At 40.5% G+C, this 26,389-nt stretch overlaps 1 protein-coding gene across 15 annotated transcripts in view; it reads right to left on the bottom strand.

Moving 5' to 3' along the window:
• Positions 1-26,389, bottom strand: part of DNAH12 (dynein axonemal heavy chain 12) — a 269,970-nt gene that overhangs the window by 188,001 nt on the left and 55,580 nt on the right. For 12 of the 15 annotated variants that reach the window (XR_010139196.1, XR_008523741.2, XR_008523742.2 and 9 more), the window contains 3 exons: positions 25,824-25,915; positions 15,864-16,042; positions 6,821-6,956 (listed from right to left, as the gene is read on the bottom strand). Coding sequence is in view for 12 of the 15 variants with exons in the window: in XM_054551999.2 (XP_054407974.1) it covers positions 6,821-6,956; positions 15,864-16,042; positions 25,824-25,915 (407 nt within the window). In the remaining 3 variants the exon portion in view is untranslated. Of the gene's footprint in view, positions 1-3,896; positions 4,054-6,820; positions 6,957-15,863; positions 16,043-19,666; positions 20,151-25,823; positions 25,916-26,389 lie in introns of those variants that run through there. The other 3 variants (XM_054552009.2, XM_054552011.2, XM_054552010.2) reach the window with 3 other exon arrangements.

Below are 26,389 nucleotides of genomic sequence, written 5' to 3'. Positions count from 1 at the left end.
AGACTCCATCTCAAAAAAATAAAAAATAAAAAATAAAAAAAATTAGAATAGTGCTAAAATCCAGAAGATGAGGGATTATGATGGGCTTCTAGGGCATTGGCAAGGTTCTATTTATTTTCCTAGGTGGCAATTACTGGCTGTTTACTTTAGAACATTCCAAATTGTACAATTTGTGTTTTATGTAATTTTGGTATATGTGTTGTTTAACACTTTTAAAAGTTTTTTAAACAAAGAATAAGAGTAAAATATAGGTAAATAGGTACATAATCTTGTGCTGGAAAAGGTAAAGGCATACTATTAAATGCAGAAACTATAAAAGAAAAAAATATTTTAAAAAATCTATATTGTTTAAGGACATACAATTGGTGAAACTAAAGAAATTCAAAGCTAAGGAGGTGGAGCCAAGATGGCCAAATAGGAACAGCTCCAGTCTACAGCTCCCAGTGTGAGCGACGCAGAAGATGGGTGATTTTTGCATTTCCAACTGAGGTACCGGGTTCATCTCACCAGGGAGTGTCGGAAAGTGGGTGCAGGACAGTGGGTGCAGCGCACTGAGCATGAGCCGAAGCAGGGTGAGGCATTGCCTCACCCGGGGAGCACAAGGGGTCAGGGAATTCTCTTTCCTAGTCAAAGAAAGGGGTGACAGACGGCACCTGGAAAATCAGGTCACTCCCACCCTAATACTGCGCTTTTCCAATGGTCTTAGCAAACGGCACACCAGGAGATTATATCCCGTTCCTGGCTCAGAGGGTCCTACACCCACGGAGCCTCACTCATTGCTAGCACAGCAGTCTGAGATCAAACTGCAAGGTGGCAGAGAGGCTGGGGGAGGGACGCCCACCATTGCTGAAGCTTGAGTAGGTAAGCAAAGTGGCTGGGAAGCTCGAACTGGGTGGAGCCCACGGCAGCTCAAGGAGGCCTGCCTGCCTCTGTAGACTCCACCTCTGGGGGCAGGGCACAGACAAACAAAAGGCAGCAGAATCCTCTGCAGACTTAAATGTCCCTGTCTGACAACTTTGAAGAGAGTAGTGGTTCTCCCAGCATGCAGCTGGAGATCTGAGAATGGATAGACTGCCTCCTCAAGTGGGTCCCTGACCCCTGGTAGCCTAACTGGGAGGCACCCCCAAGTAGGGGCAGACTGACACCTCACACGGCCGGGTACTCCTCTCAGACAAAACTTCTAGAGGAACAATCAGGCAGCAACATTTGCTGCTCACCAATATCCGCTGTTCTGCAGCCACCGCTGCTGATACCCAGGCAAACAGGGTCTGGAGTGGACCTCCAGCAAACTCCAACAGACCTGCAGCTGAGGGTCCTGACTGTTAGAAGGAAAACTAACAAACAGAAAGGACATCCACGCCAAAACCCCATCTGTACGTCACCATCATCAAAGACCAAAGGTAGATAAAATCACAAAGATGGGGAAAAAACAGAGCAGAAAAAGTGGAAACTCTAAAAATCAGAGCGCCTCTCCTCCTCCGAAGAAACACAGCTCCTCACCAGCAACGGAACAAAGCTGGACGGAGAATGACTTTGACGAGCTGAGAGAAGAAGGCTTCAGACGATCAAACTACTCCGAGCAAAAGGAGGAAGTATGAATCCATGGCAAAGAAGTTAAAGACCTGGAAAAAAATTAGACGAATGGCTAACTAGAATAACCAATGCAGAGAAGTCCTTAAAGGACCTGATGGAGCTGAAAACCAAGGCACAAGAACTACGTGATGAATCCACAAGCCTCAGTAGCCAATTCGATCAACTGGAAGAAAGGGTATCAGTCATGGAAGATCAAATGAATGAAATGAAGCAAGAAGAGAAGTTTAGAGAAAAAATAATAAAAAGAAATGAACAAAGTCTCCAAGAAATATGGGACTATGTGAAAAGACCATATCTACGTCTGATTGGTGTACCTGAAAGTGACGGGGAGAGTGGAACCAAGTTGGAAAACACTCTGCAGGATATTATCCAGGAGAACCTCCCCAATCTAGCAAGGCAGGCCAACATTCAAATTCAGGAAATACAGAGAACACCACAAACATACTCCTAGAGAAGAGCAACACCAAGACACATAATTGTCAGATTCATCAAAGTTTAAATGAAGGAAAAAATGTTAAGGGCAGCCAGAGAGAAAGGTCGGGTTACCCACAAAGGGAAGCCCATCAGACTAACAGCTGATATCTTGGCAGAAACTCTACAAGCCAGAAGAGAGTGGGGACCAATATTCAACATTCTTACAGAAAAGAATTTTCAACCCAGAATTTCATATCCAGCCAAATTAAGCTTCATAAGTGAAGGAGAAATAAAATCCTTTACAGACAAGCAAATGCTGAGAGATTTTGTCACCACCAGGCCTGCCCTAAAAGAGCTCCTGAAGGAAGCACTAAACATGGAAAGGAACAACCGGTACCAGCCACTGCAAAAATATGCCAAATTGTAAAGACCATGAGGCTAGGAAGAAACTGCATCAACTAATGAGCAAAATAACCAGCTAACATCTTAATGACAGGAACAAATTCACACATAACAATATTAATCTTAAATGTAAATGGGCTAAATGCTCCAATTAAAAGACACAGACTGGCAAATTGGATAAAGAGTCAAGACCCATCAGTGTGCTGTATTCAGGAAACTCATCTCACATGCAGAGACACACATAGGCTCAAAATAAAGGGATGGAGGAAGATCTACCAAGCAAATGGAAAACAAAAAAAGGCAGGGGTTGCAATCCTAGTCTCTGATAAAACAGACTTTAAACCAACAAAGATCAAAAGAGACAAAGAAGGCCATTACATAATGGTAAAGGGATCAACTCAACAAGCAGATCTAACTGTCCTAAATATATATGCACCCAATACAGGAGCACCCAGATTCATAAAGCAAGTCCTTAGAGACCTACAAAGAGACTTAGACTCCCACATAATAATAATGGGAGACTTTAAAACCCCACTATCAACATTAGCCAGATCAATGAGACAGAAAGTTAACAAGGATATCCAGGAATTGAACTCAGCTCTGCACCAAGCGGACCTAATAGACATCTACAGAACTCTCCACCCCAAATCAACAGAATATACATTCTTCTCAGCACCACACTGCACTTATTCCAAAATTGACCACATAGTTGGAAGTAAAGCACTCCTCAGCAAATGTAAAAGAACACAAATTATAACAAACTGTCTCTCAGACCACAGGGCAATCAAACTAGAACTCAGGATTAAGAAACTCACTCAAAACCACTCAACTACATGGAAACTGAACAACCTGCTCCTGAATGACTACTGGGTACATAACGAAATGAAGGCAGAAATAAAGATGTTCTTTGAAACCAACGAGAACCAAGACACAACATACCAGAATCTCTGGGACACATTCAAAGCAGTGTGTCGAGGGAAATTTATAGCACTAAATGCCCACAAGAGAAAGCAGGAAAGGTCTAAAATTGACACCCTAACATCACAATTAAAAGAACTAGAGAAGCAAGAGCAAACACATTCAAAAGCTAGCAGAAGGCAAGAAATAACTAAGATCAGAGCAGAACTGAAGGAAATAGAGACACAAAAAACCCTTCAAAAAATCAATGAATCCAGGAGCTGGTTTTTTGAAAAGATCAACAAAATTGATAGACCGCTAGAAGACTAATAAAGAAGAAAAGAGAGAAGATTCAAATAGATGCAATAAAAAATGATAAAGGGGATATCACCACCGATCCCACAGAAATACAAACTACTATCAGAGAATACTACAAACACTTCTATGAAAATAAACTAGAAAATCTAGAAGAAATGGATAAATTCCTCGACACATACACCCTCCCAAGACTAAACCAGGAAGAAGTTGAATCTCTGAATAGACCAATAACAGGCTCTGAAATTGAGGCAATAATTAATAGCTTACCAACCAAAAAAAGTCCAGGACCAGATGGATTCACAGCCGAATTCTACCAGAGGTACAAGGAGGAACTGGTACCATTCCTTCCAAAACTATACCAATCAACAGAAAAAGAGGGAATCCTCCCTAACTCATTTTATGAGGCCAGCATCATCCTGATATCAAAGCCTGGCAGAGAAACAACAAAAAAAGAGAATTTTAGACCAATATCCCTGATGAACATCGATGCAAAAATCCTCAGTAAAATACTGGCAAAGCAAATCCAGCAGCACATCAAAAAGCTTATCCACCATGATCAAGTGGGCTTCATCCCTGGGATGCAAGGCTGGTTCAACATACGCAAATCAATAAATGTCATCTAGCATATAAACAGAACCAATGACAAAAACCATATGATTATCTCAATAGATGTAGAAAAGGCCTTTGACAAAATTCAACAGCCCTTCATGCTAAAAACTCTCAATAAATTAGGTATTGATGGGATGTATCTCAAAATAGTAAGAGCTATCTATGACAAACCCACAGCCAATATCATACTGAATGGGCAAAAACTGGAAGCATTCCCTTTGAAAACTGGCACAAGACAGGGATGCCCTCTCTCACCACTCCTATTCAACATAGTGTTGCAAGTTCTGGCCGGGGCAATCAGGCAGGAGAAGGAAATAAAGGGTATTCAATTAAGAAAAGAGGAAGTCAAATTGTCCCTGTTTGCAGATGACATGATTGTATATCTAGAAAACCCCACTGTCTCAGCCCAAAACCTCCTTAAGCTGATAGGCAACTTCAGCAAAGTCTCAGGATACAAAATCAATGTGCAAAAATCACAAGCATTCTTATACACCAATAACAGACAAACAGAGAGCCAAATCATGAGTGAACTCCCATTCACAATTGCTTCAAAGAGAATAAAATACCTAGGAATCCAACTTACAAGGGACGGGAAGGACCTCTTCAAGGAGAACTACAAACCACTGCTCAATGAAATAAAAGAGGATACAAATGGAAGAACATTCCATGCTCATGGGTAGGAAGAATCAATATCGTGAAAATGGCCATACTGCCCAAGGTAATTTATAGATTCAGTGCCATCCCCATCAAGCTACCAATGACTTTCTTCACAGAATTGGAAAAAACTACTTTAAAGTTCATATGGAACCAAAAAAGAGCCTGCATCGCCAAGTCAATCCTAAGCCAAAAGAACAAAGCTGGAGGCATCACGCTACCTAACTTCAAACTATACTACAAGACTACAGCAACCAAAACAGCATGGTACTGGTACCAAAACAGAAATATAGATCAATGGAACAGAACAGAGCCCTCAGAAATAATGCCACATATCTACAACCATCTGATCTTTGACAAACCTGACAAAAACAAGAAATGGGGAAAGGATTCCCTATCTAATAAATGGTGCTGGGAAAACTGGCTAGCCATATGTAGAAAATTGAAACTGAATCCCTTCCTTACACCTTATACGAAAATCAATTCAATATGGATTAAAGACTTAAATGTTAGACCTAAAACTATAAACCCCTAGAAGAAAACCTAGGCAATACCATTCAGGACATAGGCATGGGCAAGGACTTCATGTCTAAAACACCAAAAGCAATGGCAACAAAAGCCAAAATTGACAGATGAGATCTAATTAAACTAAAGAGCTTCTGCACAGCAAAAGAAACTACCATCAGAGTGAACAGGCAACCTACAGAATGGCAGAAAATTTTTGCAATCTACCCATCTGACAAAGGGCTAATATCCAGAATCTACAATGAACTCAAACAAATTTACAAGAAAAAAACAAACAACTCCATCAAAAAATGGGCAAAGGATATGAACAGACACTTCTCAAAGGAAGACATTTATGCAGCCAAAAACACATGAAAAAATGCTCATCATCTCTGGCCATCAGAGAAATGCAAATCAAAACCACAATGAGATACCATCTCACACCAGTTAGAATGGCGATCATTAAAAAGTCAGGAAACAACAGGTGCTGGAGAGGATGTGGAGAAATAGGAACACTTTTACACTGTTGGTGGGACTGTAAACTAGTTCAACCATTGTGGAAGTCAGTGTGGCGATTCCTCAGGGATCTAGAACTAGAAATACCATTTGAGCCAGCCATCCCATTACTGGGTATATACCCAAAGGACTATAAATCATGCTGCTATAAAGACACATGCACACGTATGTTTATTGCAGCACTATTCACAATAGCAAAGACTTGGAACCAACCCAAAGGTCCAACAATGATAGACTGGATTAAGAAAATGTGGCAATATACACCATGGAATACTATGCAGCCATAAAAAATGATGAGTTCATGTCCTTTGTAGGGACATGGATGAAACTGGAAATCATCATTCTCAGCAAACTATCGCAAGGACAAAAAACCAAACACCGCATGTTCTCACTGATAGATGGGAATTGAACAATGAGAACACATGGACACAGGAAGGGGAACATCACATTCTGGGGCCTGTTGTGGGGTGGGGGGAGGGAGGAGGGATAGCATTAGGAGATATACCTAATGCTAAATGACGAGTTAATGGGTGCAGCACACCAACATGGCACATGTATACGTATGTAACTAACCTGCACGTTGTGCACATGTACCCTAGAACTTAAAGTATAATAATAATTTAAAAAAAGCTGTGCAACATTGAAAAAAAAAAGAAATTCAAAGCTAAAATTACTGTAAAAATCAACTGGAAACCTCTAGAGGAGGACAGGGGAGAAGGAGAGGCATGGTGATCAGAAAGTTATATGCAGAGTCCTGGGGTGTTGACAATATCCTATTTCTTGGCCTAGGTGGTGGCAATATAACCACTCAATTTACAACTATTTGTGTAACTATATATTTTACACATCTTCACTCTGAAAATCATATTTCACAATGAAAACAAACCACAATATGCAAATTAAAATTTCTTACCTGGATCCTTAAAATCAACTCTTCGATTCCTACAGTCCGGGCTTTTTCTACATAAGATATCAGATCCATCATCTCTTCTGTTGTTTCAGGGACTTTTAATGCATGTTCTTTAATTGCTTCAAATTCACTGCAAATACTGACATAATACTCCGCTTTAATAGACTTACGTTAATTAATGTTATATCATATTCAATAAATGTGTGTTATGACGATTACTATAAAATAAGAACTATGATATCCTAAAAATAATTGCTTGATTCACTAAGGTATCTTAAAAATATTTAAGCTTGGCCAGGCGCAGTGGCTTACACCTGTAATCATAGCACTTTGAGAGGCCAAGGCAGGCAGATCACTTGAGCTCAGGAGTTCAAAACCAGCCTGTGCAAGGTGGTGAAACCCTGTCTCTACAAAAAAATAAAAAATAAATACAAAAATGAGCTTGGCATGGTGGCACATGCCTGTAGTCCCAGCTACTTGGGAAGCTAAGGCAGGAAGATCACTTGAGCTTGGGAGGTTGAGCTACAGTGAGCCATGATTGCATCGTTGCACTCCAGTCTGGGTGACAGAGTGAGACCCTGTCTCAAAAAAAAAAAAAAAATAAGCTTATCTGCTATAACTCAGTATATACTATATGTCAATAAAACCTACAAAATTAAGGTAATATTTACATGCAAAATTATGGCATATTAGAAAAAAATTTTAGCGACCTCTTCAACTCTTAAATACCCAGGTAACATTCATATTTCTGGGTTGTTGTAACACAATAATGAATGCAAAGGGTCTAGCACATAGTACACTCTATTTACTGATAACTATAATCATTAGTACAATTATTAGTTTTATTATTATTAGTGCCTCTTGTGAAACATGACAGTACAGAAAGTAAACAGATCAAACCCTCAAACCCTTATACACAGTTTCTTTAATTAACAGTCCTCTTAGAATATCCCATGTAGGATATGAACCTAGATATCCTACAGCGTTATTCAACTAAAGTTATATTTCATAGAATTTTTTCCTGTGCTTTAAAATATCTGGGCCAAACTAATCTTTGGTAAAGCATACAAAAACATAAATTGGGGAAAGGACACCCTATTCAATAAATAGTGCTGGGAAACCTGAATAGCCACAGGATCCCCATCTCTCACCTTACACAAAAATCTCCTCAAGACAGATCAAAGACTTAAATCCGAGACCTGAAACCAGAAAAATTCTAGAAAATAACATCAGAAAAAAGCTTCTGGACATTGGCCTAGGCAAAGAATCCATGACTAAGACCTCAAAAGCAAACACAACAAAAACAAAAATAAATAAACGGGACCTAATTAAACTAAAAAGCTTCTGCACAGCAAAAGAAATAATCAGCAGGGTAAACAGACAACCCACAGAGTGGGAGAAAATATTTGCAAACTCTGCCTCCAACAAAAGACTAGTATCCAGAATCCACAATGAACTCAAACAAATCATCAAGGAAAAAACAAATAATCTCATCCAAAAGTAGGCAAAGGACATGAATAGGCATTTCTTAAAAGAAGACAGCCAACAAACCTATGAAAAAATGCTCAACATAACTAATCATCAGGGAAATGCAAATTAAAACCACAGTGAGATACCACCTCACTCCTGCAGGAATGGCCATAATTTAAAAGTCAAAAAACAATAGATGTTGGCATGGATTTGGTGAAAAGGGAACACTTAAACTGCTTGTGAGAATGTAAATTAGTACAACCACTATGGAAAACAATATTGAGGTTCCTTAAAGAACTAAAAATAGAACTACCATTCAATCAAGCAATCCCACTACTAGGTATCTACCCAAAGGAAAAGAAGTCATGAAAAAGACATCTGCACAAGCATGTTTATTAGCAGCACAGTTCAAAATTGCAAAGATATGGAACCAACCAAAGTGCCCATCGACCAATAAGTGGATAAAGAAAATGTGGTATATAGACACCATGGAATACTACTTAGCCATAAAAAGGAATGAAATAATGTCCTTTGCTGTAACTTGGATGGAGCTGGAGGCCATTATTCTTTTCTTTTTGTTTTTTTTCTGAGACAGAGTCTCACTCTGTTGCCCAGGCTAGAGTGCAGTGGCGTGATACACCACAACCTCCACCTCCAGGTTCAAGCCATTCTCCTGCCTCAGCCTCCCGAGTAGCTGGGATTACAGGTGCGTGCCACCACGCCCAGCTAATTTTTGTATTTTGAGTAGAGATGGGGTTTCACCATGTTGGCCAGGCTGGTCTTGAACTCCTGACCTCGTGATCCACCTGCTTCAGCCTCCCAAAGTGCTGGAATTACAGGCATGAGCCACCGCACCCGGCTGGAGGCCATTATTCTAAGTGAAGTAACTCAGGAATGGAAAACCAAATATCGTATATTCTCACTTATAAGTGGGAGCTAGGCTATGAGGACGCAAAAGAGTAATATAATGGACTTCGGGGACTCGGTGTGGGGAAGGCTAAGAGGCAGGTGAAGGGTAAAAGACTACATATTGGTACAGTGTACACTACTTGAGTGATGGGTACACTAAAATCTCAGAAATCACCACTAAATAACTTACCTGCTAGGCGTGGTGGCTCACGCCTGTAATCTCAGCACTTTGGGAGGTCCAGGAGGGTAGATCACTTGAGGTCAGAAGTTCGAGACCAGCCTGACCAACATGATGAAACCCCATCTCTACTAAAAATACAAAATTAGCCAGGCATGGTGGCACATGCCTGTAGTCCCAGCTACTTGGGGGGCTGAGGAGATTCCAGGAGAATAGCTCGAAACTGGGAGGCAGAGGTTGCAGTGAGATGCCATCTCAAAAAAAAAAAGAATTTACCCATGTAACCAAACCACTTATACCCCCCAAAACTACTGAAATTTTAAAAATTAAAATTAATTTTTTCTTTAAGAAAAAAATATCTAGCCCAGGCACAGAGGCTCACGCTTGTAAACCCAGTACTTTGGGAGGCTGAGGTAGGAGGATCTCTTGAGCCCAGGAGGTTGAAATCAGCCTAGGCAACATGGCAAAACCATGTCTATTAAATTTTTTTTTAATTTTAAGTAAGAAATAGAAATCTGTATTGTCATTCTATTACTAGAAATATCAGGAAAAAACCATGTAAAAACAAAGTGTAAAAGAGGTAAATGATTTTTTAGTTCATGCAGGAATTCGGAGAAATATGTGGGAAATTATACTTGCTCATTCACTCATTTAATAAATAGCTGAGTACCTACAGTATGCTAAGGAAAATTCTAAACATTGTAAATATAGCAGCAAATGAGACCTTGCCCTCATAAAGCTTGTATTGAAGCTGAGGAGAGAGACAAAAGCACACAAATATGTACACTGTTAGGTAGCAAAAAAAAATGCTGAGGATTCCTTGAGCCCAGGAGTTCAACACGGAAGTGAACTATAATTGTGCTACTGCACTTCGGTCTGGGCAACATAGTAAGACCCCGTCTCTAAAGAAAAAAAAAAGCTATGAAGAAAAATAAAGCAACATAAAAGGAAAAAGAATGATGGAGTGTCAAGAAGCAGCCACTATTTTATACAGAGGGGCCAGAGAAGGCCTTTCTAGGGAGGTGATATTCAAGGTGAGGGGAAAAAACAAATGAGTTGTTCAAATACCAAGAAAAGAGATTCCAGGAAGAAAAACCAGCAAGGACAACGGCCATAAGGTGGTAATAAGCTTGGCATACTTTAGGAATGGCAAACGAAGTTGAAGTGGTGAGCAGGAATCAGATCATGTAGGACTTTATAGTTAATTATCGAATATCAGAAATACAGGAGGAATGTGGCCAGGCACAGTGGCCCACACCTATAATCCCAACACTTTGGGAGGCTGAGGAGGGAGGATCACTTGAGTCCAGGAGTTTGAGACCAGCCTAGGCAACATGGCAAGACCTTGTCTCTAATAGAAAGGAAGGAAGGAAGAAAGAAAGGGAGGGAGGGAGGGAGGAAGAAAGAGAAAGAGAAAGAAAAAGAAAGAAAGAAAGAAAGGAAGAAAGAAAGAGGAAGAAAGAAAGAGCGAGCAAGCATTAATGTGGATAATGCAAAAAGACAGATAATCCTCCTGGGGATCATCTTGCTAGCACAGAATCTGAGTCCTTTGGGCAGAGATACTTCAGCAAAAGAAAAGGAGGCAAACAAAATGATGAGAGCAAGATGGCCCAAACAGATGCTAAACCAAACGGTGAAGTAAGCAGATTGCTCTTCAGTGACCTTGTACTTAACCTAGTGGCAAACATTTCCTCCTTTTGATGTTATCTAAAGTACAGAATTTAAACAGAATGGAATCAAAGAATAAACTAGGTGAAGGAAACTGGATAAATTTTCAGCTGCTTTTATATCATAGGTTTATAATAAGATAATTATTTTGTGAGAAGTATGGAATTTTCCAGAAAAATCACAGATACTACAAAAATAAATACAAAAAAATTATGTTAAACATAAACTTATAGTTTTGTGTGTGTGTGTGTGTGCTTGCAAATTTAATGAATGCTTAAGCCACTGAAAATGTTAATGAGAGATAACTGGAATACGAATGAAAGGGAAGTCAATTATATCCAAGTTGAAGAAAGCCAAGATTCTATTTTAGAGCTCTTTACTGCTCCTTTATTTCCTGTTTATTATTATTATTTTTTGAGACCGAGTCTTGCTCTGTTGGCCAGGCTGGAGTGCAGTGGCACGATCTCAGCTCACTGCAACCTCTGCCTCCCAGGTTCAAGTGATTCTCGTGCCTCCCGAGTAGCTGGGATTACAGGTGCCCGCCGCCTCCCCTGGCTAATCTTTGTATTTTTAGTGGAGACGGGGTTTCACCATGTTGGCAGCTGGTCTCGAACTCCTGACCTCAGGTGATCCGCCCACCTCAGCCTCCCAAAGTGCTGGGATTACAGGCGTGAGCCACTGTGCCTGGCCTTCTTTTTTGTTTAAAATGAGGTATAATGAGGTAGACTTTACATGTAGTTAAATAGATAAAGTCACCTTTTTTAGTGTGCAATTCTATGTGTTTTGACAAATGCATACAGTTGTATAACCACCACCAAAATTAAGATATAAAACAGTTCCATTACTCCTCAAAATTCCCTCATTCCCCTTGTGATTAACTTCCCCTCCCAACTGTCGGTGGTAATTGATGTTTTTCTTTCCTTTTGATAATCTTTTTATTGTGACTTTAAGTTTGTTGAGCTTTTTAGATTAATGAATATTAGTATAGATTAATGTTTTTCATCAAATTTTGGACATCTTCTATATTTTACTTGCCCCACTCTCTTTGTTTTATCTTCTGGTACTCCCCTTCCATGTATATTGGCACACTTGATGGTGCCGTATAGTACGCTGAGGCCCTGTTCATTTTTCTTTTTTTTTATTTATTAAGTATTTATTGATCATTCTTGGGTGTTTCTCGGAGAGGGGGATGTGGCAGGGTCATAGGATAATACTGGAGAGAAGGTCAGGAGATAAACACATGAACAAAGGTCTCTGGTTTTCCTAGGCAGAGGTCCCTTCGGCCTTCTGCAGTGTTTGTGTCCCTGGGTACTTGAGATTAGGGAGTGGTGATGACTCTTAAAGAGCATGCTGCCTTCAAGCATCTGTTTAACAAAGCACATCTTGCACCGCCCTTAATCCATTTAACCCTGAGTTGACACAGCACATGTTTCAGAGAGCACTGGGCTGGGGAAAGGCCATAGATCAACAGCATCCCAAGGCAGAAGAATTTCTCCTAGTCAGAACAAAATGGAGTCTCCTATGCCCACCTCTTTCTACTCAGACACAGCAACAATCTGATCTCTCCTTCCTTTCCCCACACTTCCCCCCTTTCTTTTCAACAAAACCGCCATCATCCTCATGGCCCGCTCCCGATGGTCGCTGTCTCTTCGGAGCTGTTGGGTACACCTCCCAGACAGGGCGGCCGGGCACAGGCGCTCCTCACCTCCCAGACAGGGTGGCCGGGCAGAGGCGCTCCTTACATCCCAGACGATGGGCGGCCGGGTAGAAGCGCTCCTCACCTCCCAGGCGGGGCGGCCAGGCAGAGGCGCTCCTCACTTCCTCCCAGACGGGGTGGCAGCCAGGCAGAGGCGCTCCTCACCTCCCAGACGGGGCGGCCGGGCAGAGACGCTCCTCACCTCCCAGACGGGGCGGCCAGGCAGAGGCGCTCCTCACTTCCTCCCAGACGGGGTGGCAGCCAGGCAGAGGCACTCCTCACCTCCCAGACGGGGCGGCCGGGCAGAGGCGCTCCTCACTTCCCAGACAGGGCAGCCAGGCAGAGGTGCTCCTCACATCCCAGATGGGGCGGCCGGGCAGAGGTCCTCCTCACTTCCCAGACGGGGCGGCCGGGCAGAGGCGCTCCTCACTTCCTCCCAGACGGGGTGGCAGCCAGGCAGAGGCGCTCCTCACTTCCCAGACGGGGCGGTCGGGCAGAGGTGCTCCTCACTTCCCAGATGGGGCGGCCAGGCAGAGGCGCTCCTCACATCCCAGACGGGGCGGCCAGGTAGAGGCGCTCCTCACTTCCCAGACGGGGCGGCCGGGCAGAGGCGCTCCTCACTTCCTCTCAGATGGGGCGGCCGGGCAGATGTGCCCCTCATCTCCCAGACGGGGCAGCCGGGCAGAGGCGCTCCTCACCTCCCAGACGGGGTGGCGGCCGGGCAGAGGCGCTCCTCACCTCCCAGACGGGGCGGCCGGGCAGAGGCGCTCCTCACATCCCAGACGATGGGCGGCCGGGCAGAGACGCTCCTCACATCCCAGACGATGGGCGGCCGGGCAGAGACGCTCCTCACTTCCTAAACGGGATGGCGGCCAGGCAGAGGCACTCCTCACCTCCCAGACGGGGCGGCTGGGCAGAGGAGCTCCTCACATCCCAGACGATGGGTGGCCAGGCAGAGACGCTCCTCACTTCCTAGACGGGGTGGCGGCGGGGCAGAGGCTGTAATCCTAGCACTTTAGGAGGCCAAGGCAGGCGGCTGGGAGGTGGAGGCTGTAGCGAGCCGAGATCGCCACTGCACTCCAGCCTGAGCAACATTGAGCATTGAGTGAGCGAGACTCTGTCTGCAATCCCAACACCTCGGGAGGCCGAGGCGGGCAGATCACTCGAGGCCAGGAGCTGGATACCAGCCCGGTCAACACCGCGAAACCCCATCTCCACCAAAAATACAAAGACCAGTCAGGCATGGCGGCGCGCGCCTGCAATCCCAGGCACTCTGCAGGCCGAGGCAGGAGAATCACAGGAGCCCGAGGCAGGGAGGTTGCAGCGAGCCGAGATCTCGGCAGTACAGTCCAGCTTTGGCAACAGAGGGAGACCGAAAAAAGGAGAGGGAGACGGGAGAGGGAGAGGGAGACGGGAGAGGGAGACGGGAGAGGGAGACGGGAGAGGGAGACGGGAGAGGGAGACGGGAGAGGGAGATGGGAGAGGGAGAGGGCTTTTTTTTTTTTTTTTTTTAACTAACTATGGCATTGTCATTGTTGTTACTCATCAGGATGGTTACAACTCTCAAGAAAGGGAAAGGTCTAATACTTTACCCTCTTTGATATCTTCTCGTGTAGTATACTTTTATACAGAATATGCCTGATAAATTTGACTTCTGACTGTCATATATTTGCTTATTCAATTTAAGATATTTATTGGGCTCCTATTCTATGCCAAGCAAGGTGCTAGATATTTTACAAATGTTATCTGTTATCCTAATATTAGTCCTGCGAGGAAGGTACTCTTTTTCTTTTTGTTTTTGTTTGTTTGTTTGTTTTTCAGATGGAGTCTCGCACTGTAGCCCAGGCTGGAGTGCAGTGGCGCCATCTCGGCTCACTGCAACCTCCGCCTCCCGGGTTTAAGCGATTCTCCTGCCTCAACCTCCTGAGTAGCTGGGATTACAGGCGCCTGCCACCACACCCAGCTAATTTTTTGTATTTTTAGTAGAGACGGGGTTTCACTATGTTGGCCAGGTTGGTCTCGAACTCCTGACCTTGTGATTCGCCCTTCTTGGCCTCCCAAAGTGCTGGGATTACAGGCGTGAGCCACCGCGCCTGCCTGGAAGGTACTATTTTTCATAGTTGACACAGTAGGAAACTGAGGCTCAGGAAAATTAAGTAGCTTGCCCAGAGTTATGGAACTAGTTAATGGCAATCAGTATTCAAATTCATGTCTTTCTGATTCCAAAGCATGCAATTTTTTCACTTTGCTTCCGGGAAAATAAACATAATAGTTAACATTTATTGAGTACCATGTGCCAGGCAGTGTGCTAGGTGCTATACATACATTAGTTTTCATCTTTACAGAAGTTACAAGCTTTTCTGGGGACACACGGATAACAAATGAGTTCAATAAATTGGACGATGAATTGGTTGAGCACTGGGTGAACAAACCACAGGACATAGTCCCTGTCTAAAAGGCAAAGTTGCTTCTTAGCTCTGTTTACCACAGCAGGCCCGATGTGGCATGGTCTTCCCACTTTTTCAAGAAAGGTAAGAAATCCAAACAGTGTGTGTGTGCGTGCACGCACGTGCATGTGTGTGTGTCTGTGTGTACTCCTAATTTTAAAATGATGGTAGCAAGTCCAAAATCTGTTTAAACAAAATAAAACACAGGGTGAAACAAGCAAAACACATCTACATGACACACTCAGGTAGCAGGCCACTAGTTTATGAATCCAATTTTATAGCCACCCTGAAAAGTAGGTATTACTGTCTCCATTTTACAGATGAGAAAAATAAGCTTGGTGATACAATAAGTAAATATTGGGGTCAAGGATGATCCCAGATCTGCCCAAAATCACCAAAAGTCTACAATCTTATTATCATGTAACCTGTACCTGAATCTGGTTTATTTCCATTTCTTTTTTTAAAAATCCTGGGTTACATTTTAAAAAGTATCAAACAATATCAAACAAAAAGAACCCAGCCCAATGGGACTACAAAGGCACCTCTATAGGAGGCAGCTATGGAGAAAAAATTATAAGTACTTACATATTTTAAGCTTTTGTTTTTAAACAAGAGTCACTTTAGCAAAATACTTCTTTTAGCCATATAATTCTGAGCTTGGGAATTAATTCTACTTACCATTCATTTTCTTTTCTATATTTTGAAGCTATGTCATTTAATAATATGTTTGCAAAGGCTTTTGCTTTATTTGTCAGGCCTGTCTTCAAATCTTCACAATCCAAACGCACCATAGGGTAATGAATCCACTGAGGCAAAAGCATTATTTCTGAGGCAAGACTGAAAAATTTTTCTATAAACTTGAAAAAAAGTGTTCAAATGAAAAAAAAGTTTAGAACTTTCAGTGATTTTATAATATTGTATTGTTATGAAAGTCTTAATTATATAATATAAATACAACTTTATTTCTTTTTTGCTAAGTGACTAAAATTTTTTCCCTTGTTGCAGACATATTTTTTTCACCTATTCTTTCATTAAGGAATTTGTCAATCTAACAGTAAATATCTAATACGATACCATTCACAGTATCAAAATCTGAACATATCACAAGGTAAAATTTCCCTCAATAATTATTTTTTAAAACTATCCCCAGAGTCAACCCATTTCTCTGTTTAGAAACAAACTTACATCATGTAACAATTTGCATAGTGGATAAATATTTGCTTTTGCCATTACTGATAGCTCATTAAAGATCCTATTTTTTTTCACTTTACGTCCACATGGTGAAGGATTCTAATTCAACCTTTAGGAAAAATACATATATATAAGGAACTTATTGGTTTTTGTCAAAATACTCCAAGCCAGGCATGATGGTTTGAGCCTATAATCCCAGCTACTGTTAGGAGGCCTGAGGTGGGAGGATTGCTTGAGCCCAGGAGTTTGAGGCTGCAGTCAGCTATGATGGCACCCTGCATTCCAGGCTGGGTGACAGGGTAAGACCCTATCTGTTAAAAATATAATGATAATAATCCAGGAACAGATGCTCTGCAATTACCAAGATCCAAGATATTGGAATGTATGTCAACTTCTTAGTACCCAAACACTGGGGTAAGTTTTTAAAATTAAACAAAGTAGTATCAAGAAAATCTGACAAGATATGTTGTACTTGGTAAAAGTGAAACACACTTACCAACTTTGGACAAACTTTGACTTAATTTCACAATCCACCTTTAATGTTTCTATCTGCCTTCCTTCTCACTCGATCTCTACTCTCTACCGAAATGGCCTGTTCCTTTTATTCTTCCTTCAGGAGAACTTTCCTTCACGTTACTCTCTCTCAATGCTGTCCTATTTTTCTAGAGTATCTAGGATGTGGTGAATTGGGTTTAAATTTTTCAGTGTTCAAGGGGGAAGATAATAATTAATTGATTCAGAGACTATCTTAAGCATCTGCCTTGTTCTTGGTTGGAAATACACCAAATAGGCCAGGTGCGGTGGCTCACGCCTGTAATCCCAGCAGTTTGGGAAGCCGAGGCGGGTGGATCCCCTGAGGGCAGGAGTTCAAGACCAGCCTGGCCAACATGGTGAAGCCCCGTCTGTACTAAAAATACAAAAATTTGCTGAGTGTGGTGGCACATGCCTGTAATGCCAGCTACTCAAGAGGCTGAGAATCGCTTGAACCTGAGAGGTAGAGATTGCAGTGAGCTGAGATCACACCACTGCACTCCAGCCTGGAAGACAGAGTGAGACTCTATCTCAAAAAAAAAAAAAAAAAAAAAAAACCACCAGATAAAGGGTAGATAGAACTCATGGCATTGAAAAAAGATGAATATGGATAAATTTTACCATGATGAAAGAAGAAAAACACAAAAGAATATATACAGTATAATACCTTTCATACAAACTTACCATGGACAAAACTAAACTATATTATTTAAGTATACACACATAGATGGTAAAACCATAAAGGAAAGCAAGAAATGTCAGAGTAATAGTTACCAATAAAGACAGAAGAAAGTTATAATTGGGGAGAGGCACGTGGTGGCTTCTGGGTGTTGCAAAGTTCTCATTCTTAAGCTACATGGTTATTACCACCTAGGTTATAATTACCTATCAATGTATACATATGTACTATGTATGTTATATTTCACAATTATATTAAATTTTTTCATGGAACATTTTAAACGTACAAAAATAGGTAAAATGTACTCATTATCCAGTTTCAACAATTAGCAACTCATGACCAATCTTTTTTTAACTATACTCCTAACTACTCCCCTGTCCTGTTTTATTTTTACACAAATCACAAGCATCTTATAAATTCATCTGTATAAGCCAGGCATGATGGCTCATGCCTGTAAACCCCCAGCACTTTGGGAGACTGAGACAGGAGGATTGCTTGAAGCCAGGAGTTCAAGATCAGCCTGAGCAACATAGGGAAACCCTCATCTCTACAAAAAAAAATAATAAATTTTTAAAAATTAGCCAGCCAGCTTGGGCAACATGGTGAAACCGTATCTCTACAAAAAATACAAAAATTAGCCAGGTGTTGTGGCGTGTGCCTGTAGTCTCAGCTGTTCAGAAGGCTGAGGTGGGAGGAACACTTGAGCCCAGAAGGCGGAGGCTGTGCTGAGCTGTGATCACACCACTGCACTCCAGCCTGAGTGACTGAGACTCTGTCAATAAAAAAAAAAAAAAAAAAAAATTAGACGGGCATGGTGGCACACGCCTTTAATCCTTGCTACTTAGGAGGCTGAGGTGGAAGGATCACTTGAGCCCAGGAACTTGAGGCTGCATTGAGCTATGCTCACATCACCGCACTCCAGCCTGGACAACAGAGACCCTGTCTCTAAAAAAATAAATAAATAATAGGCCGGGAGTGGTGGCTCAGGCCTATAATCTCAGCACTTTGGGAGGCTGAGGCGGGCAGAGCACCTGAGGTCAGGAGTTCGAGACCAGCCTGACCAACATGGAGAAACCGCGTCTCTACTAAAAATACAAAATTAGCTGGGCGTGGTGGTGCATGCCTGTAATCCCAGCTACTCGGGAGGCTGAGACAGGAGAATTGCTTGAACCCAGGAAGCAGAGGTTGTGGTGAGCTGAGATTGCACCATTGCACTCCAGCCTGGGCAACAAGAGCGAAACTCCAACTCAAAAAATAAATAAATAAATAAATAAATAAATAAATAATAAATAAGTTCATCTGTACAGATGTTACAGTTCATCATTCTTAAATTTCCCCCAAAATAGGCATACTAACCACAACTATAGTATATCAGAAACTGACAAAGAAATCCAGGAATATGTTACTAAATCTAAAAGTAAATTTTTAAATAGTTATATAAACTATCCCAACATTATTACAAAATCCTAGAAAATGTTACTACAAAATAATAGACCTAAGGAAATAATCATTTTCAAAGTTAATGAGGCCGGGTGCAGTGGCTCACACCTGTAATCCCAGCATTTTGGGAGGCCGAAGCAGGTGGATCATGATCAGGAGATTGAGACCATCCTGGCCAACATGGTGAAACCCTGTCTCTACTAAAAATACAAAAATTGGCCAGGTGTAGTGGTGGGCACCTGTAGTCTCAGCTACTCAGGAAGCTGAGGCAGGAGAATCGCTTGGGCCCAGGAGGCAGAGCTTGCAGTGAGTGGAGATGGCGCCACTGCACTCCAGCCTGGGCAACAGGGCGAGACTCCATCTCAAAAAAAAACAAAAAAACAAAAACAAACAAAACTTTAATGAAACATATGCTTGGTCTTGATATTTAGGACTTATAGACACTACAGGTTATACCCAGACCACAAAAAATTTAGTTGGTAATTCATAGAACATTTATTGTGTCTATTCTCTGCATAGCACTGTATTGAGATATATGGTAAAATACAAATGAAAGAGAATACAGTTGGCCCTCTGTATCCATGGGTTCCATATATGCAGATTCAACTAATGGCAGATTGAAAATATTTGGAAAAAGCCATAAAAATAACAATAAAATAATTCAAATAAAAGACAATACAGTATAACTCTTTATATAGCATTTATATTGCATTAGGTATTATAAGTAATCTAGAGATAGTTTAAAGTATACTGGAGGATGTACATAAATTATATGCAAATACTATACCATTTTATATGAGACTTGAGCATCTGCAGATTTTGATATCTATAGAGGGGTCCTAGAACAAATACCTGCAGCTACCAAAATACAACTATATACCATCTCTGAATTTGTGAAAGTAATAATGCATTTATGCATTCACAAAATAGTTTCATGAACCCATAAAAACCAAATAAGGTAAAAAGTACGCATATTAGAAAAAAACACATAGTCATCTCAATAGATGCCAAAAAAGCATTAAACAAACTGGTCTAAAGGTAGTGAGTTACCTCATTTGATTGTTCACAGTCAATCACAGATGAAACTGCTTGTTCTACTCTTTCCCCTTTCTCACTATTGGGTACTTGACCAGTCAAAAAAGAAAAAAAAAAGCATTTAACGAAACCCAACACTCTTTCATGGTAAAAACACAAACTAGGAATAGAAGAGAACATCCTCAACTTTCATAAGGCATGTCTAGGAAAAACCTACAACTAATATTATACTTAATGATGAAAAAATGAACATTTCCCTCTAAGATCAAGAACAAGATAAGGGTGGTTTGTGCTTGTAATGCCAGAGCTTTGGGAGGCTGAGGCAGGAGGATCACTTGCATCCAGGAGTTTGAGACCAGCCTGAGCAATATAGTGAGACCCCATCTCTACAAAAAATACTAAAATTAGCTGGGTGTGATGGCACACGTCTGTTGTTCCAGCTACTTGGGAGGCTGAGGTGGGAAGATTGCTTGAGCCAAGGAGGTCAAGGCAGCAGTGAGCAGGATTCTACCACTGCACTCCAGTCAGGGTAACAGAGTGAGACCCTGTCTAAAAAAAAAAAAAAAAAAAAACAAACTTGTACTACATTGGCTGGGCACGGTGTCTCACGCCTATAATCCTGGCATTTTAGGAGGTTAAAGTGCATGGATTATTTGAGCCCAGGAGTTTCAGACCAACCTGGGCAACATAGTGAGACCTTGTCTCTACTAAAAGTAAAAAAAATAAAAATTTAGCCAGGTGTGGTGGCCTGTGCCTGTAGTCCCCAGTACTTGGGAGGCTGAGGTGGGAGGATCACGGGAGTCTGGGGGGTTGAGGCTGCAGTGAGCTGAGATCATACCACTGTACTCCAGCCTGGGCAACAGAGTGAGACTCTGTCTAAAACAAAACAAAACATTGTACTACAGGTACTTAGCCAGTGAAATTAGGCAAGAAAAATAAATAAAAGGAACTCAGATTAGAAAGGAAGTAAGACAATCACTATTACACATGACATGATGTTGTATACAGAAAATTCAGGGCCAAGCGTGGTAGCTCTCATCTGTAATCCCAGCACTTTGGGAGGCTGAGGCAGGCAGATCGCTTGAGCTCAGGAGTTTGAGATCAGCCTAGGCAACATGGTGAAACCCCTTCTCTACAAAAAATACAAAAGTTATCCCACCATAGTGGCATATGCCTGTATTCCCAGCTAGTCAGAAGACTAAGGCAGGAGGATCACTTGAGCCTAGAGGTTAAGGCTGCAGTGAGCTGTGACAGCACCACTACAATCCAGCCTGGGCGACAAAGCAAGACCCTGTCTCAAAAAAGAAAAAAAAATGTTACTAGAGATAAACAGAGATATTTTAAAATAATAAAAGGGTCAATCCATCAGAAAGATACGACATTTACACATATATTTGCACTTAATAACAGAGTACCAAAATATATGAAACACTGACAGAAATAAATTATACTTTTTCAGTAGATTGATTGTATAATTTCTCAATAAAGTTGTTTTGTAAAATAAAAGCTAGAGTATTAGAATCAGTAAAAAACTTCAGAATAAGAAATATAATCAGGGGCCAGACACGGTGGCTCACGCCTGTAATCCTAGCATTTTGGGAGGCCGAGGTGGGCAGATCACCTGAGGTCATGAGTTCGAGACCAGCATGGCCAACATGTTGAAACCCCGTGGCTACTAAAAATACAAAAAAATTAGCTGGGTGTGGTGGCAGGCACTTGTAATCCCAGCTACTCAGGAGGCTGAGGCAGGAGAATCACTTGAACTCAAGAGGTGGAGGTTTCAGGGAGCCGAGATCATGCCATTGTACTCTAGCCTGGGCGACAAGAGTGAGACTCCATTTCAAAATATATATATATATTTATATATTTTGTATATATTATATATATTTTTATGTATTTATATAATATATAAATATATAAATATTTCTTTCAAAGTTGTTATACCATTTACAGTCTCACCAGATTATATCTGCTGGTGAGATTATATATAAATATATAAATATTTTTATATATTTACATATTATATATTTTATATATTTTTTATATATTTTTATATATTTATATATTTTTAATCCCTGATTTTATATATATTTATATATATTTTTTAAAACATATTTATATATTTTATAAATATATATTTTAAAAAATATATATTTTAAAAATATATAAATATATTTATATATTTATATATATTTATATTATTTTATATATTTATATATTTTAATCCCTGATTTTATATATATTTTTATATTTTTAATATATTTTTATATATATATATATAAAAGATCAGGGACTTAAAAGATTATTTTATAATAATAAAGAATGTTCATCAAGAAAACATAACAATCCTAAATATCTATGTATCCAAAACCAGAAATTCAATAGCCTGTGGCAAACCAAATCCTATCAACGACCACTTGAGTGAACTTGGAATCATTCTGCCCCCAGTCAAACCTTCATGAGAACATAGCCCCAGCTGACAGCTTGACTGCAACTTTATGAGAGACCTTGAACTACAGGGACCCAGCTGATCCAAGGCTGGATTCCTGACCCACAGATAGTATGAGATAATAAAGTTTGGTATTTTAAGGCACTAAATTTTGAGGATAATTCAAGTTTATCCCAGGAAAACAACATTGGGTTAATATTTGAACATCAATAAATATAATTCAAAATATTAACAGAAAAAAAGAGAAAATCCATATGATCAATAAATATATGCCAAAAAATACTTGACAAAATTCAGCACCCTCCCATGATAAAAACTCCTGGAAAACTTGGAATAGAAGGGAATTTCATCCACATGATAAAGGGCATCTACCAAAAACCCTACTCTTAATGTATTTAATGATGAAAATCTGAATATATTTCCCATAAGACCATAAACACAGCAAGGATGCCCTATCTCACCGCTGCTATTCAGCACTGTACTGTAAATAAAAACTGCTATTAAAAATACTATTTATGGCCAGGCGCAGTGGCTCATGCCTGTAATCCCAGCACTTTGGGAGGCCAAGGTGGGCGGATCACCTGAGGTCAGGAGTTCAAGACCAGCCTGGCCAACATGGCGAAACCCTGTTTCTACTAAAAATACAAAAATTAGTTGGGTGTGGTGGCACATTCCTGTAATCCCAGCTACTCAGGAGGCTGAGGCAGGAGAATTGCTTGAACTCAGGACGCAGAGGTTGCAGTGAGCCGAGATCACGCCATTGCACTACACCTGGGCAACAAGAGTGAAACTCTGTCTCAAAAAAAAAAAAAAAAAAAACAAAAAACTATTTATAAGAAAATCAAGTAAACCTGAAACATTTTAAGGGACAGATTTAGGAAAATATTTGCAAGAGCTGTACAATGCAAACTACAGCTACATTGCTGAGCGAAATTAAAGAAGGTCCAAATAAATTTAAATACATACTATGGTCATGTATTGAAAGCTTCTATTTCAAGACGGCAGCTCTTTCCAAATTGATTCAGAGATTCAACGGAATCCTAACCAAAATCCTAGCTGGCTTCTTTAGGAATTGATAGGTTGATTTTAAAATGTATATGGAAATGCAAAGCACCTAGAATAGTCAAAATAATTTTGGGAAAAGAACAAAGTGGGAGAACTTGCACTACTTGATTTTACAATTTACCATTAAACTACAGAAATCAAGGCAGCATGGTACTGGCATAAGAATAGATATATAAATCAATGGAAAATAGAGAATCCAGAAATAGACCCACAGATATAAGGTCAATTGATTTTCAACAAAGACGGCAAGATAATTTAATGAGGACAAGATAGTATTTTTGATATATGATGCTGGGGCAGCTGGATGTCCACATGAAAAACATCTGAACCACGACCCATATCCCACACCACATACAAAAGTTAACTTACAATGGGTCATAGACCTAAATGTGAAAGCTACAACTATAAAACTTCTAGACGATCACATGTGTTGTTTAGGGATTCTAAGAAAAGCTTCCAGATTAAAACAGGAACAAATCTTTATGATCATGGAGTAGGAAAGATTTCTTAGGACACAAAAAGTATGAACCTCAAAAGAAAAAAATTGATAGACTAGAATTAATTATAATTTAAAATGTCTGCTCTTTGAAAGACATTGTTATAAAAATAAAATGTCAAGTATATATATATATACTTCTTAAAAAAATCAGCCAGACATGGAGGTGTATGCTTCCAGTCTCAGCTACTTGGGAGGCTGAAGTGGAGGACTGCTTGAACCCGGGAGGTTAAGGCTGTAGTGAGCCATGATCATGCCACTGCACTCCAGCCTGGGCAATAGAGTGAGACCCTGTCTCAAAAAACAAAACAAAACTCCATATGTTTAAAATTTAAGATGTTAGAAAAATTAAAATGTATAAAGTATACATTAAAAAATCTAAACAGTCAATAGAAAGGGGGAAAATGAAGAAATATAAGGCCAGTTTTAACCAATAGAATAAGGTCCCTTGAGGAGGTAGGAATCTTTCTTCTTTCAATTGCCTTTTCCCCACTACTGTCAGAATTACCTTTTTTTTTTTGAGATGGGGCCTTACTCTGTTGCCCAGGCTGGAGTGCAGTGGCATGATCTCTACTCACTGCAACCTTCACCTCCCAGGTTCAAGCGATCCTACTCCTCAGCCCCTCTAGTAGCTGGGATTACAGGCATGGACCACCATGCTTGGCTAATTTTTGTATTTTTAGTAGAGACGGGGTTTCGCCATGTTGGCCAGGCTGGTCTCGAACTCCTGACCTCAGGTGATCCACCCGCCTCGGCCTCCTAAAGTGCTGAGATTGCAGGCGTGAGCTACTGCACCCAGCCCAGAATTATCTTTCCAAAACTCAGATCCAAATAGATTACTTCCATGGTGAAAAATCTTCAGAACAAAGTACAAACTCTTGAGCAAAGATACTCCGGGATTTTCCCATGTGGCTCCAACTTACATTTCTAACTTCATCATATTCTAAATCTTCCATGTACTGTGTCCCTGTTCCCTATTCTTTAACTATTTTCATTCATTTATATTCTCTGAACATCCTGGTTCATGCTACATCCCCTCCCTTCTCCACCTATAAAATCTATTTCAAAGCCCGACTCACATTTCACTTCTTGCATAATATCTTCACCAGTTTCCCAAAGCAAACAACACTTTGTCCGTATCTCTATTCCAGTACTTATCTCAATACTTTATAGTTGTTATTTCCGTGTCAGGCTTCCAGGCCAAATATAAGCTCCTGAAGACAGTGCTTATGTATTTTTTTTAAGAGAGGGTCTCGCCCTGTTGCCCAGCTGGAGTACAGTGGTGCAATCAGAGCTCACTGCAGCCTCAACCTCCTGGGCTCAAGTGATCCTCTTGCCTCAGCCTCCTGAGTAAGAAGGACTACAGGCATGCACCACCACACCTGGTTAATTAAAAAAAAAAAAACCTTTCGTAGAGACACAGTCTGGTCTCAAATTCCTGGGCTCAAGCAATCCTCTTGCCTCGGCGTCTCAAAGTGCTGGGATTACAGGCATGAGCCACCATTCCCACCCTATCATTTATTTTTGCATCACCAAATCTTGTTAGGTGTCTGAATGTGATAAGGAAATTTTTATTGAATTAATAAATGAGTAAATGAATGACTAAAGAAATTATAAGGTAAGACAATGAGTTTTACTGAAATGATATTTTAAATAAGAAATTCTATTTAAGCATTTACTTTTTAGAATGGAAAGATCCTAATGTTACAAAAAAATTCAAAACGCATTAATAAAAACAGAATTACCACTTACCTCTGTATATTCATCAAAAGTATGATCTTCTGTCTGAAAAGTCTCTATATTCTCAACTGCAGTCCCATCAAAGAGCCAATTATATTTTTCAACTGAAAATTAATAATCTAATGAAAATCTCAATAATACACTTTTTAGAAGATAAGACACTTTTTTATATGATCATGGAATGGGAAACCTACTCAATTAAATATTATTATTAATAGAGTATTAACATACATGATTTATTATATTTTAAGAAAATGGGTAGAATAAAAGCAAACCAAGTTAAACACAGACATTTTAAAACAAACGTAATAGAGTATTTGAGGCTTTTAAGAATAACTTAGGGGTACATATACACCAATTAATAGAAGATGTTGGTTAATAGAATGCCAAAGAATAACCATACATCCTGACCTCACACACACTTGAGGAGACTACAGACCAATAAAACTGAGCTACAGGCTCTTTGAAACTATTCTCAGAAATTACCTTGCTTTTACCCTTGAATTATTCCCAACATTTCTTCTCTCTGCCTTTGACTTTATCACCCTGCTCCAGTTCATATGCACCCTTTGGACTGG

The sequence above is a fragment of the Pongo abelii genome, chromosome 2 (genome assembly GCF_028885655.2).
Source record: "Pongo abelii isolate AG06213 chromosome 2, NHGRI_mPonAbe1-v2.0_pri, whole genome shotgun sequence".
Classification (NCBI taxonomy): domain Eukaryota; kingdom Metazoa; phylum Chordata; class Mammalia; order Primates; family Hominidae; genus Pongo; species Pongo abelii.
Note: the sequence above shows the minus strand (reverse complement) of the source record. Positions and strands in the feature narration are given on the sequence as shown.